This window comes from Taurulus bubalis, assembly GCF_910589615.1.
Source record: "Taurulus bubalis genome assembly, chromosome: 21".
Taxonomy (NCBI): Eukaryota; Metazoa; Chordata; class Actinopteri; order Perciformes; family Cottidae; genus Taurulus; species Taurulus bubalis.
Window position 1 is genome coordinate 5,354,995 of NC_136609.1, and position 15,000 is coordinate 5,369,994.

General features: G+C 41.5%; 1 protein-coding gene across 1 annotated transcript in view; it reads right to left on the reverse strand.

Annotated features, from left to right (window-relative positions):
- The window catches only part of dmd (dystrophin), a gene marked incomplete at its 5' end in the record, with an annotated part of 308,870 nt that overhangs the window by 44,140 nt on the left and 249,730 nt on the right, over nucleotides 1-15,000 (reverse strand). The window contains 2 exons of the mRNA XM_079236662.1: nucleotides 3,903-3,977; nucleotides 4,091-4,152. Coding sequence (XP_079092788.1) covers nucleotides 3,903-3,977; nucleotides 4,091-4,152 — 137 coding nt within the window. The remainder of the gene's footprint in view (nucleotides 1-3,902; nucleotides 3,978-4,090; nucleotides 4,153-15,000) is intronic.

Here is a 15,000-nt window from a genome sequence, read left to right on the forward strand (position 1 = left end):
AAGACAGTCTGGCGGCCGGACTGGAAGTGCATCTATTTATTAAATTGTACGTTTTTAATTTTAAATCTTACAAAGGGAACTTTTATAATTAAAAAAATCCTACCTTTTTTTAAAATTATGTTTAATATTAATTATTACACCATTATGCCGTGTTCACACCGGACGCGGCGCGAATTTGCGGCGCGACCAGATTACATGTAGAGTCAATCCACAGAGGCGCTGCGACGCGAATTGGCGATTTATTCGCGCCGCGGCGAGATAGATGCGTTTGAGGCGGCGCGAGCAGAACGTTTGACCTGGGGCGAACAAAGCGAAGGACGCGGCGCGAATTCGCGTGAGTTGAATTCTCCCAACTCTGGCGGAGAAATCGCGTGCCGCAAAGTTGCGGCAGCCAATCAGCGTTGTGAATCAGCATTGAGAAGCTCCGTCCGTCACCACCGCCGTCTCCCCGTTTCTGAATGAAACTGCTGCTGCTCCGCCTGAACCAGCGCTGACAGCGGCTTCATTGAGACGCTGTTGTGGGACTACGGATAATAGTATGAACCCAGACACCATGGAGTTTGATGTTCCAACATATGTGGAATTTACACAAAAAGTATAAAGCAGAACTGGTGGTTATTTCCATGGTGGATGGCATAATCGGTATCGTTTTACGGAGATACGCGAGACGCAGTTCCTGGAAGAGTCGGTGACATTCACCGAGCTGTGTGCGGCTACGGATGATGTTATGAACCCAAATACGAGGGCGTTTCATGTTCCGACATGTTTGGGACTTCCACAACAAGTACAAAGCAGAACTAGTGGTTATTTATTCCATGGTCGATAGCGGAAATGAAAGCTTCGTCGCTTGTCTCTCACAGAGGCAAGCAACAGAGTTAAGCCATGCCCCATTCGCGTCGCGATTTTTCGCGTTTGGTGTGAACACCCTCGTTTCACTCACGCGAGTAAACTTCCGCGGTGGATGCGGCGCGAATTTTCGAGCCGCGTCCGGTGTGAACACGGCATTAGACCACCATTACATTTTTCCTCTCGCGCACCCCCGAGAGTCAGCTCGTGCACCCGCACCACACTTTGTGAATCCCTGGTCTAGAACACTGAATAATGTTTCCACCAGTAAACCTGAACATGCACACCTCTCTCTGTGTGACAGTGATTATAACCGCATAACTCTATAGATTATAATTAACTAGAGGATACACTTCTTCCTACACGTAGATCTTAAACCCTTAAATATAAACATTAGCCCGGCCACCCTACGTAGGAAACTCATTTTGTTTTTTTTTATTAAAATAAAAGTTGGATAAAATCTCCATTGTCCTCTCCTTATATGTAGTCAGGTGTCGGTAGGTAGAACTGCAGCGCTGCTGACTCGCCGCTCTCCTGGCTGACGTCACACGCTGCCACGGACTCTCCGCTGACAGTAATCTCACTCGCTGTCTCTCCAACAACGTTAGCTAACGTGTTAGCAAGCTGACTAGCTTGCAATTATTAAACTGGTGGGAGGGAAATGAAGCCGCTGTAGACATCTTAACGCTGATTGGCCAAGACTCGACACGTCAAAGATCTTCTATTGCTAAGATGATCATGACCTCAGTTTTTTTTCCGTGTCCCACTCCAATCTCAGAAACGGCGGACAGTTGACCCCCCCCTCTTTCCCAAAAACTCTTCGGATCTACACAATCCACGTAGGTCACCTATTTTGGTTTCAAAACGGCGAATTTCGCCGAAAGGTGAGGGATTTTCATGTCTGAAGAAGTAAAACAGGACAGCTACACCAGGGGTGTCAAACTCATTTTCACCCCGGGCCACATCAGCATCATGGTCGTCCTCAAAGGGCCGGTTGTAACTGTAACACTGTATACATTTAACTCCCGAACATAATGTTAACTGTCTTTGTATTAGATTATTGTTTATTCAAGTGTAAAAATATTGTACATGCATTTATATAAATGTAAAAAATATATGGAAGCAAATTTCTCTGTTACTATGACAGAAGTCCATTTAATTTAGGGTTAAGAAACCCACATTACAAAATTATAATAAATATACAATTATAAAAGATCAAACTTAAAACAGAAGAAAATAGAGAAAAAGACAAAGATCAAACGCACGTTATTATATTAACTTTCTTCAAAGCTTTTTTGTCACAGTTGAGAAGGACATAACTGGTCCAACAAATAATTGTGAGCAAATAAAGACATGCATGTGGTCTGGGCCAGTGGTTCTACTGGTCTGGGGCAGTGGTTCTACTGGTCTGGGGCAGTGGTTCTACTGGTCTGGGGCAGTGGTTCTGAACTGGTCTGGGCAGTGGTTCTGAACTGGTCTGGCTGCAGGACCCACCTTGACCCCTTAATGACGAGCTGAGATCCAATGCGAGGGAACATTTTCAACTTCTCAAATTGATTTAATGATATGGTGCAGTTTAAACCTGAGAAAGTACACAATATCACAGTATGCCAACACAAAAAAAATTGTTTGAAATATTCCCTTTTATATTCAATTAAAAACCAAAAAGTGCATCTTAAGGACATGAGGTAATACAACACACATACTAATTTTATAACTTCAGCCTTTTTTAACAGACTCAGTGTTTTCATGCACAAACATGGAATTAAAAAGTCGGTAATGAAGCTTAACGATCACAAATAGTCCAACGTGTAAACTCACGCAAGTAAAGCGTGTTGTGAACGCAGCATTGAGGAGTGTGAATAGATGACGCTCCGCTGCATAAAAAATCTCCTTCAAAATAAAAGCACATAAAATATCCCCTTCAAAATAAAAGCCCATGCAAAGGTCCGGGATTCACTGAAAACGGGTCCGTGAAGCCGTTGCGGGCCACATAAAATGACGCGGCGGGCCGGAATCGGCCCGCGGGCCTTGAGTTTGACACATGTGAGCTACACTGATGACTCAAATATCATTATGGTGCACTTCAAGGTTTTGGTACCACTTGAAGCTGCATTAACTGATATTTTAGCATCACAAGCAGTAACTATAACAAGAATAAGTTGTTATGGTGCTAACTTGCTCGATAAAAGTTAGTCAGAGACAGTCAGAGAGTAACATTATCATTATTTGGAGAGGGGATTATTTCCACTTCATGAATGTAGTTTAATGTCAATTATCTTGTTTGTATTGAAATGAAAAGAGAATTCTACAAAAAGAAGATGGATTTTTATTTTTACCACTGTGGAATGCTGTTAAGGCAAATACCTGGTAGAGAAAACCGGAGAAGGAAAGAAGATTGAGGGGGGAAACAAATAAATGAGAAGAAGAAATAGAGAGTAATAAGCAAAAGAAAGAAATACCCACTAAGTCTCCTGCTGGCAATAATGAGAGAAAAAGAAAACACACTTTTTTTGCCAGGGTTAATCATGAAACCTATTCATTTCTATTTTTAGAAATCCTCCTTAACATAAATAGTGCTTCTGTGCAATATAGCACGATGAAAACATATCACACACATAACCGCTTGTAGGTGGCTCACACTCTTCAGCTCCTCCGGTGGGAGACACGAAGGATGAGTAAACACACACACACACACACACACACACACACACACACAGACACACACACACACACACACACACACACACACACACACACACACACACGCCAGAGTAGGGTGGCGAAAAGGAGGAGGAGGAGGAAAAAAGCATACACTTAAGGAATGAAGTGTACAGCAGACGATGGAGAAGAAGAACGAAGCGGCATATGAGGTGAATAATAATATATTGAAAAAAAGACATGGAAATAGAGGAAAAGAAAGAACAAATGAGGAGTGTAGGAGGGCGGGAAAACAATGAGACTAGCACTCAATGACGAGGAGTGTACTTGAAGTAAGAGAGAAAGCCCTGTGTGACAGTATACATGTACACTAGATACAGACGAAGGGTACTCACAGCAGAGAGCCTTCTGCAGGCGCCTGAGCTTCATGGCTGTTCGGTAGGCCGAGAACCGAACATTGTTCAGGTCGGCTAACGAAAGGAAACAACAGTAAAGAGTCAGAGATGCAGAGATGGTGGACTCAACCACAAAAAACCTTCATCTCATCGCTGATCTACGGCGTCTGTGAGAATTGGCTTCTTACCCAGAGACTGGTAGAGCTCGGCCATCTTGGGATGATCCCAACATGTCGTCTGGGTCTGGTGGCTGGGAGGGCACAAAAAGAGAGACAGCATGGTCAGCTATGAGGTCACATCAGTCTCTATATCAATTAAGGATTCACAAATCTATTTTGTGATTTATATACAAATGACTCTCGCCACGAAAAGTAGTTATCATTCCATGTCAATGTTAACAAAAACCAACATATAAAGAAATAAGATTAACAAATATGTCTAATAATAATATTTCTTGTTTTACACACATCCATAAATGTATGTACTTGAAAGCATTTTCAATTTTTCTGTGAAAAATATTTGGATGGCGTTACATTCATATAGAAACTGCTTGTCATTGCCTCGATTCACAAACGCACCTCATTTCAATGAGTTAGCCAATCAGATATCTTTACTATTTTCAACCAATGTCATTAATCATGGCCAAACGGTGTCCCCAAAAGTTTTTTGCGGCTATACAAAATAAAAGTATTTGAATATATATATATATATATATATATATATATATATATATATATATATATATATATATTTATTTGAAATACCAAAGAAGACCAATAATAAAATATGAAATAGAACGCCGATAAACAAGTCAAGTGAGAGTGCAACACGGAGGCAGAGGGAGAAAGAGATGGATGGCTGCTGTGTCATTCTTCCCTCACATTCTGTCCTCATAACTGCTGCTCACCGCTCACAGGAGACTGTGTGTGTGCGTTGAAGACAAACAGATCCGAGTGAAAATGGAACGTGTGCGTGTGTGTGTGAAATGAAGGACGTGTATTTTCTCAAAAGAATATGAATGATATTGATTATTAAGTTACCTTCCCTGCGTGACCTGACAACTTGGATCGTCACACGTGGAATAATGAGGTCGTCAGAAGAGACTAAATGGCCCAAAGAATTCAAAAGATGACGCCTACACAAAATGGATTTTGTGTAGGCCCCAGCTCGTTCCACTCTCACTTTCCTTCTGCATTGTGTACAGTTGTTTTCTACGTGGGGGCATTACCGTAATTTCCGGCATATAAGGCGCTACTTTTTTTCACATGCTTTGAGACTGCGGATTTTACAACGATGCGGCTAATTGATGAATTTTCATAGGCCAACTACCACAGTACAGTGTTTTAGGTTTTAGAACAAGGCCTTCAATGACATGTGTCCACATCAGATGCAGACTGGGGAAGAAGAAAAAAAAAGTGTCCCGGGAGTTTCTGTCTGACCCGTGCATGTATTGAACACGGCGCTGCCCACTACATGGCACGTTCATACAGACTGTCATGTGTGGACAGCAGACGCTCACATTTCTTTGCACTATTACAGGCATTACCTGCTGAGCTGTTTTAACCTTATAAGCACCAAGACACATATGGTTTACCATTTTGTATTTCCCCATATTAGCAACTGTAAAGTCAGAAAACGTGCCGCGCGCGCCCCCGTGCCTCGCCAGCGCCATCTGCGCTCTCAGATGCAGCACCCCCATCTGCATCTCCAGCAGAACCTCCAAGAACCTCCAACAGAACCTCCAGCCAGCACCACCCGTGGCTGGAATCATCGGGCTATGTTAATCCCTTTGACAAGAAGGAAAGGCGCAGCCACTGTTCCATGACGCAGCGCTCGGCTCACAATGTTGTGCACCCATGTTGTCCAAATAACCACCAAACAACCAGTCACATTTAGTAATAACGAAACAAGCCAACAACATTAAAACACTGCAGTGCTGCACACACACACACACACACACACACACACACACACACACACACACACACACACACACACACACATCTCCAGCTGTCTGACCAGCAGCAACAAAAGCGCTGTGTATGATTAAATATGACTGCAGATTTTTTTTTTTTTAAGTAACACAGCAAGCATTTGACTCACCACATGCCCGTAATCCTCTGTGCGAAAGGCCTCATTAGTAAAATCCACCAGCAAGTCATCAGTAACTCCACCAGCAAGGTAGGTTCTAGGTAGCAGCTAGAAGTTTCTAGTAGCTTCGTGCCCCTTTGACCAATCACAGCGCATGTTAATGGTCACGCTGGCCCACTGACCAATCATACATCTAGGCCACCTTGCAGGCCCTCACGTCAAAGAATCCGCCCAGTTTGTCAAACTAAAGATCTGATTTGTTGAAGACTAAGGCGTAGTGTAACGTCCGCAGGAACGACTCACAGACAGACGTTGGTTGCGTTAACTTGCAGGTTTATTGCACGAGTGTTCACAAAGTTCGCAACAGGCTTTTCGCTAACAGTAACTGCGGCGTAACAGCTAACAAGCTCAACTAGCAGCCCCACTCTAGCATAACATCAACAACACAACGTCACTTCCTCCGACGAGCGGCAAGAAATCCTTTACAAAAACTGGCCGCATGCGAAGAGCAACTTTTTCTCAAGTCTGCCAGTGGATCCTAACAGCGTGGAGGAGTGTCAAAAAATCCACCATCACCAACGGGTTCCGAAAGGCTGGACTGCTGCGTGATGAGGACAGCGCAAGCGGATTTGCCTCGGGAGGAAAGTGACATTGAGAGCGCAAACGAAAGAGAGACTGAGTGCAACGAAGCAATTCTGAGGCTGTTTAATTCCGACACTGAAGAAGAGGACTTCAATGGTTTTAGTGCACAGGAGGGCGATCAATTACTTTTTCTGGTAGGTTCCTATATTTTCGCCGAGAAAATGTGTGACGAAGTAATTACAAACCTTTAGGCTGTTCAATTCCAATACTGAAGAAGACAACTTTAGTACTGTTCTGAAAAAAAACATTTGCTGTATGTATGTACTAGTTGTGGATGTTGCCAGCATTTATTTAATTAAAAGTTTAAAAAAAAACGTTCCTGTAACATCTTGCTGTGTTCATATCTCATGTTTCAACGGGACACCTGCGGCTTATAGACAAGTGCGGCTTATTTATGTACAATTTCTTTTTTCTTTTGAAAATGAGCAGGTGCGGCCTATATACAGGTGCGGCCTATAGTCCAGAAATTACGGTATGTAAATTTGTAAATTCATTGAGCATTAATCTGGACTGCTTATTAAGAAATGTATTCCACTCAGTGTTGCAATTAAAAAATGTATCCCTTTACTTTCATGTCTATCAAAAGGTCATCACTTCATAATTTGATCATATTGCATACATTTGTGTGAAATTGACATAGTTAGCATATCAATTGTTTAATTCCGAGGTCACAGCAACCTTTGTCCATCAAAATCTAATCAGTTCATCCTCGAGTCCAGTTGGACGTTTGTGACAAATCTGAAGAAATTCCTCTAAGTTGTGCGTTCCTGAGATATCACGTTCACCACAATGGGACGGGTGTACAGACGGACAACCCGAAAACAAACACGCCCGTTGCCAGTGCGGACCAAACTAAAAATAAATCCGAAAATAAACTGTTTGCACGAACCAGATCCTGGAAAGAACATTCAATTCTGCGCCCCTCGGCGCAACTGGGGCGACCTTAATTGTTTGGACAAAATGTCAGTAAAACTGTTTACACCGAGCAGAGAGGATGTGAGGTTGTGAAAAATTGCAAGCAGTTCAATATGTACAGCATGTGGAGCTCCCATTTTCTTTCCAATATTGGTAACACTTGGAAATGATTTGTACATATAGATTTCATTATTTCCCCCCAATTTGTGTCAAATTAATAAATTAAAGAAACATTATATAATTGTGTTATACAGCACACAAAAGACATTTTTCAGTTCTCTGTACTTTTGAGCCATGAATGTTTTGTTTCCATAGAGTTGAAAGACTTATATTGTAGTGGAAAAAAACAACCTGAAACGGCTCTGGATTAAAAATTGTTGATAAGATTCAAATCCTTTCTTTGCCAATCTTTGCTTCCATCCAATGGCATGACACTCTATTATCATGTCTTCATCATAAATTGTTAAGTACAGGCATAGAGGCGGTTTAATAAGGGGATCTGTCACCGCTGCTTATTACCTTCAGGGTGTTGTACATTGATGTTGCTGTAAAAGTCCCACCAGATTTCCTCCCAACGTTTCCAGTTTAATACCAGCCGAGTGTCACAATCTGAGCTCTAATCTGCATTCCGTGGCATCTTTAAAACACCCACTTTGAATTGAAACGCCATCTAGAAAATCATTAAAACTCTACATTAAATAAATGGCAGCAAAACCTAATTATGTTACTGCAAAGCAAAGAGCAGATTTCCCTGGCCATTAATTCCACTTAGTACAATAATTATTACAATAGCAGCTAACATGATAGACGGCTAAATCCAGCTGCATTAATAAGAAAGAGCATCCATTTTAGCAAAAAAATTCTATGCAATAAATATGTGTGAAGAAGTGTCAGAAAGTAAATGTGATGGTAATGTGCCAGCTGCCTGTTTATATAAAGCTAATGCAAGCCACATGGCTTACTAGCAAGGCAATTAGCTTTTTTTGTTCAGGGCACATCAAATATTTGAAAAGTCCTTCACATAAGACGGAAAACAGTGGTATCTAAAGAAATGCTTTCTAGTGCCTTCCACTTTACATGTCAGATGGTTAATAAAAAGACACTTGGCTCCCTGCAATCCTGGCTTCTTATTTAACAGGATGCGTCAATCAATGTGTCTGCAACGCTTTCGTCATTAAGTTAAATATAGGACAGTTAAATCCTATTCAGTGACAGCTAGAGTGAAATATTAGAGCCGGTTTACGGCCAACGTGAGGGAGAAAAGACTTCAGATTAAAGATGTTTGTCCATTCCCGTTTCTTCACCAGAGGTGTGTATGATCAGCTATACATGTGAATAGCAGGAGTGCAAAGTGGGCGACCAGTGAGCACAGTGGGTGCTGTGGGTCAACGGGGGAAACTATTTTAAAATATTCAAGGCAAACAAAACAAATAGCAAAAAGAAAATGTGCAGAGCCGTTTAAAATACAATGCTGCGCAGCGTTCCTTCACAGACAAAAGTCCCGTTTTCCGCTTCATAATTCGGGCCTGGGGGCATGTTTCTACACTGCAACCCGTTCCTCGCTTGTTATAAGAACACATGTCGAGTCCGTCACACACAAGCGCACCTGCAGTTAACCTTTGTCTGAAAAGCAGCCAAATAATAATCCATATGCTGGGTTTTTTCCATTGCCCTTGTTTTTCTCTCTGCCTCCCTCTCCAGATAATGAGGAGATGGGTCCCATGGTGAAGAGCTACTTAGAAAGTCCTCTCAGCTGAGAGTCTTTGCAAACAGTGGGTCAGTCACTCTGCTAGTTGCTACGAGCCAGACTCCAATAAGAGGCTTCTCCCTGTTGTAGTTCAGACTTACTTGAGCAAGACAGGAAACTTGCAGCTGTTTACATCAGCTGCTCAGAAACAAACAACAGTCACAGAAGGAGCGTGTGTATTTCGTTATGAATGTGAAGTGATCAATCCCTGATTCTGGGGCTGCTTAATGAGCTCAGTGTCAAAATCCTTTGAAGACCTGGATCGCAGGTTGGACAATAAGTCAGTTTGTCTCAAACTAAATTAATCAACAGCACTCGGGGTACATTTCACACTATTCTGGCTGACTTGCAATTGCAGCCTTACTCAGCCAGAGAGAGACTCCCGTACAGACATGGCCAGTGGGATGCTCCACTACCGAGCAGCTGGGAGACAACGCCGACTGGTGATGCAACTTCTAAAGTTGCCTTCCAATGTGAACAGAAATGGAATCATTCTGAATTAGTGAATACCAGCCTAAGTTTTCTTCCTCACCCATAGGTGCTGGACTATCTGCTTCCAGAGACGGTCTGAGACAGAGAGACCTTATTGTCGAAGATTTTCTTGTGAAAATGTTCTCGGCCGCACACGCACGCACACACATGCACACACGCACACACACTTCCAGTATGTCGACAGACAAAATCCAGATCTGCAGTCTTACCACTTCCCACCAGATGTCCCTTTGGGATTAATGAACAAAAAAAGGCAACAACACAAGAGAGCAATCATACATCAATGTTGGCCTGAAGCATCTCGAGTTTTGACTCTTTTTTTTATGCCCTTTGAAAACTGACACCACCTCCTTAGAAAATGTATCATGGCCCCAGGACGAGCCAAAGTGTTGATAATACATCGTAAACTCTCAACAGATAAACCACTGGGCGGCTCCTGCGGAGCAGTCACGGATCCACTGCCTTGCTCGAGGGCCATATGATTGAAGCTGATGAGAGGTGAGGAAGAGCATTCCACATTCACATCCCTCCCATCTACCATTTCCCAGCACAAACAGGGATGGAAACCAGTAATAACAACACTTCAAACTAACTTATTAAGAGGAAACAGCTCAAACAAACATAAGAAACTAGCTATAAATAAGGATCAAACGCACTACGTAGGACAGAGGCTGACACTCGGTCAAATCTACATTATAGAAAGTCACGCTGCTTCAGCTGCAACAAAACGATCACTGGACGATGGAGAAAAAGTCTGAATCCGATCGCTTCATTTCTCCAGGCCTTTTTTCCATCCAGAAGATATAAGGCATTCCTCTGTGCGGCATAACTTTAAGTTGGATTGAACAGACAATTACACACACTTTCATCACACAAAACCACACGCCCACACTCCCTAACCCTGAACACACAATGCTACATATTAAAGTTAACTGGCAGCGGAAAAGCTTTTTGTGGCGGTGACAGATAGGCGTTATAAATAATGGATCCGCACAGAGACACAAGTGTCACTTCTCGCAGCAGTCAATTATGGCTCTTGGATGAATGATTAAAAGGTGCTTTATGGGCTACGCCGATGTCTTACTCTGCCGATCATTGAGAGTGAGCCCCGACCGAATGTTTCCCGCACACCAGGTATCTATGAACTCAAACAATGGCTTTCAGGGGTCTAATGCAAGCAGGAGTAGAAAGCGGGTAAAAAGGCATGAAAGCAGTATTCATCAGCTGGATATTAGAAGAAGGCGTTTGTGAAAGAGAACCTAAAAGTACGGACAAAACCTGAAGGCTCACACAGCTAAAAGGTAATAATGATAGTAGCATTGCACTTCTGCATCTTGAAATATACAGGACATTTTTTAAAAGGATAATTCTGGTGTTGGTCTATGTTTTAGTTATTGGAAATAAAGCCAATGAAAAGGCTCTCAGCCCCAACTCCATTAGTTCCTACTCAAGATGTACTGTATCTGTACTGTATCTGTAAAAACAGCTCACAGATACATATCTCCACTTTTTTAGATACATGAGAGAAAAACAGCTCAGTAACTTCCTAAAATAGCAGGAAAATTTGGTTAAAAAAACTACTCCTACACAAGCAACTAGTGCATTTTAAGGGGATTAATCCCCATTTGGTGAGCATCTGTGGCAACGTATGGAGGATTTAGTCATGTAATCAATGGGTCTGCATAATGTACATGTACATATACTATATTCACAAAACAGAGAAAAGCAGAAAAATCTTTTTGTGAGAATCTAAAAGCTTTTTCACTATAAAAAATTAAAATATTTAATATAAAAAATATAATCACATATCAAATTATCAGAGATTGCAGAGCTAGTTTTCATTCTGCTGAATGGGGAAATGTTTGTCTGAGCTCACCTTAAATCTCAGTTAAACAACCTGACGTACCTGCAGGATGTATGACATCACTACGAGATCGTCGTCTAGTATGTAACGGACACGTGAAGCCTCCAGATCACGCACTCAGAATGGACTTGACTGTTAAGTAAGAGATGTCTTGTGTCCAAGTTTGTTTGAAGTTTTGAAATTTATTCTAGATTTTTAATGAGGAGGTGTCGTTTTCAGATTGACGAGGTAGCTGAACTTTTGGGAGGAAAAGACAGATCACAAATAATTATTCAAAGCAGAAAAAAACATCATAAAAGGATGATCCTTTCATTTCTGTCGCCTGATTAATCAATCTAGAAGGCAAAACAAGCAATCTGATGACATCACTTCTGGCTTCAGGAATATGTGAAGGAATTCTTTCCTGATTTTGTCAACGAGAAATAGACAGATTGATCAAAATAATATGAGTTGCATGCAGAGAAATGGAGGGTCTGCCCACCAAAAGCCTTCTGTAATGTGAAACATACTCTTTCAACAAAGAGACGATTGAACCCAAATGGAACAAATTCAATCTTCACACATTTTAGTTTGTGACCTTTGGCAAATGTTTTTACAGCCAATGTGACATTTCATCAAAGGAAGGGATAAAAAAAACTCTTTATGCTTTTGGCTTCAGGTGGAAACCACTGGTAAATAATAAATATAGGTGATTATAGATAACACTTGGAACTACTGTTCCCTCGTGGACGAGCTCTAAGAAGTAATTTTTCATCATTTTGAACCTTAAGAGGCAGAGAAAATGACTTTGAATAGAGTAGATTTATAATAATAACTGATTCTGCACAGAAGCCTCATGGCATGGACGTTTCCTTGCAGTAATGGTGTCTCTGGTTGTTCGCATGTCTGACGGCTCCCCCACAAAGTCTGGAAGAAGGGAAGACAGAAGCTGCTCTTCTCCTGTTCTTTAGTGGCGGACATTCATATTTTACATTTTGGGCTGTGAGCTGCAGGGATTTTGGCGGGCTAATTATCCCCTCGAGCCATTATTTAAAAACTTGTAATCTGGATCAGAATGATCCGGATAATACAATCTCCCTTTTCTCAACCAAGAATCAAAATGATCTATCTGACTTTGTCTGAGTAATTCAAAACATTGGCAGGTTGACAAGTCATGAATCCCCAGCTCCTAGATCTGAACAAAAATTAAAACCTGGCGGACCGTTTCACAAAAGGTAAATGGTCCACACCTACTCAAAAAAAGGGCAAACGATGGCTAATGAAGCTGAGGTCATGCTAACAGGAGCTAACTTGCCTCCGTTGATATGTGTGCTGGCTGGTGCACTAGCTGGCTTCTTCTGTGTATTTGACGGTCAATGGTTCCACTTTTAAGCGTTGACAGTAGAAACGAACACCAACCCAATGGCAGCTTTTTGATCTATGCTTTAGCTCTACTGACAACCATATCAACACAAAACTTCATTGGGAAACCGGAACCCAACAACAAGGTAACATTTAAAGTAGCATGGTAATGTGTTTTATTGCCATTTTATCCTCAGATGAGGGACTGTACATTATTATAAGAGGACTGTGGCTCAATTGTTTGTTTTTTTTGTCTCCAAAAAAGTGTAAATGGACTCTTCTGGATGTGGGACCCTCTCACCAACCACATGCTCCCAGAAGGGCCCGTCAGCAGCAAGCCGACAGAAGACGTCCTAAACTATTTTTGGTGATACACCTCTTTAGCAGGTAAATCAGACTTTTCCGACCATCTTCGTGTTTCCTGTAACTGCATCATTTGTAATTTAGTTATCAAATAGCTGCAGTACTATCAAATAGTTATCAAATAGCTGAAGTACGTATTAAGCCTGTCCACCCTTCACAACGAGGCTGACTTGGTCTTCTTACTCTTTTGCATATTGTTGCGATTGCAATAAATACATATTAAAAAGTAATTCCATTCTGTAAACAAAGGGATTGTTTTAATAAACTTTTCTGCTGGTCTTTAGTGGAACCCTTTATCACATCTTATACTACAAAATGTATAGATTCATTGCTGTTGAAATTGTAAAATGATGTTGTTATTGGCCAGCCATGTACTTCTTCGTTGGTGTTGTTGCCTTGGCCTATGCACAATTCAAATCTCATTTGGACCCCTGATTGCTGTTGTGTCTCTGCTAGCTTTGTGTGAACAAACCAGGAGACAACCTCTGGTTCTGCCGAATAAAGTAGATGCTGAGTGCCTTAAAACTTGCATTCTCTTTACTGACCAGAAGGAGCGACTCCTCTGGTACCAAAAATAAGTCAGATTGTAAATAAGTGAGAAAATGACTTCTCACTTGATTTATTACCTCAATAAACATTGTAAACATGAGTTGATGGTCTCAGTCGCTGGTTCTCAAGTCTTCAATGCTGCATGATGTTCATTTCGGAAATGATGGTCCAAATAGATTATAAAGCAGAGTATGCTGCTGCCGTTACCAGGGCCGTATACGACGTCTCTACCTCACTCCTAATATGGTAACTTCTGTTCATTGGTTGCAATAGAAACCACAAGGTGACGGCCGTAATCCAAGATGGCGACGGCGAAATTGCCGAACTTCATAAAGACAGTCCCCAAACCAATGGGTGACGTTCCACTTCAGTCTACACTTCAGTCAGTCTATAGACAGTCTATGAACACCAAAACACGCATGTTGGATGTTTTGGCACCAACAATGTAGTTACCATGTTTATGTGAAACTAGACGTTGTTACACTTGCATGTACAGCAGTTGTTCCAGGTGTTTTCAGGAAGAGGTGTGGCTTTATTGTATTTCACAGCGCTTCACATTTCTTTAATTACCGAGTTCTGTCAGAACTAAAACACACACATTTGAAAGGCACATTCAAGAGAGTTTGAATACAACAAAAGTCAAATTATTACAAGTGAAGTGAAGCTATATAGGCTATTTGTCAATCTTCGTCAAATCCCCAAATGCGTTTTGTCCGGATTAAAGGTAGGATTGGATTACCAAATCAAAATCAAAATCTGAATCCAAGTTGTCAGGATCAGGAATCATTGGATCTGCTTTGAAATACCCAATTTTCACTCCTGTTCAGATGTTAATCCAATCCAAGAACATTTTGAAATACCTGCCCCTGAGGACTATATATAGTATCTTAAAACTTTCCTGACAGCTTCATGGTCACAATTTCTTTCTCAAGACCAGGCTGACTAGAAGTAATTTCAACCAAATAAACATTTAAGTACATATACTTTTGTTCTTGCATGTATGCTGATACAGAAACATTGCAGTGTCTTCTTGCCTCAAACAGAGACCTGAAAATAAAAAGGCGTGCGGCTTAAATGTGGGGGAACTCTGAATA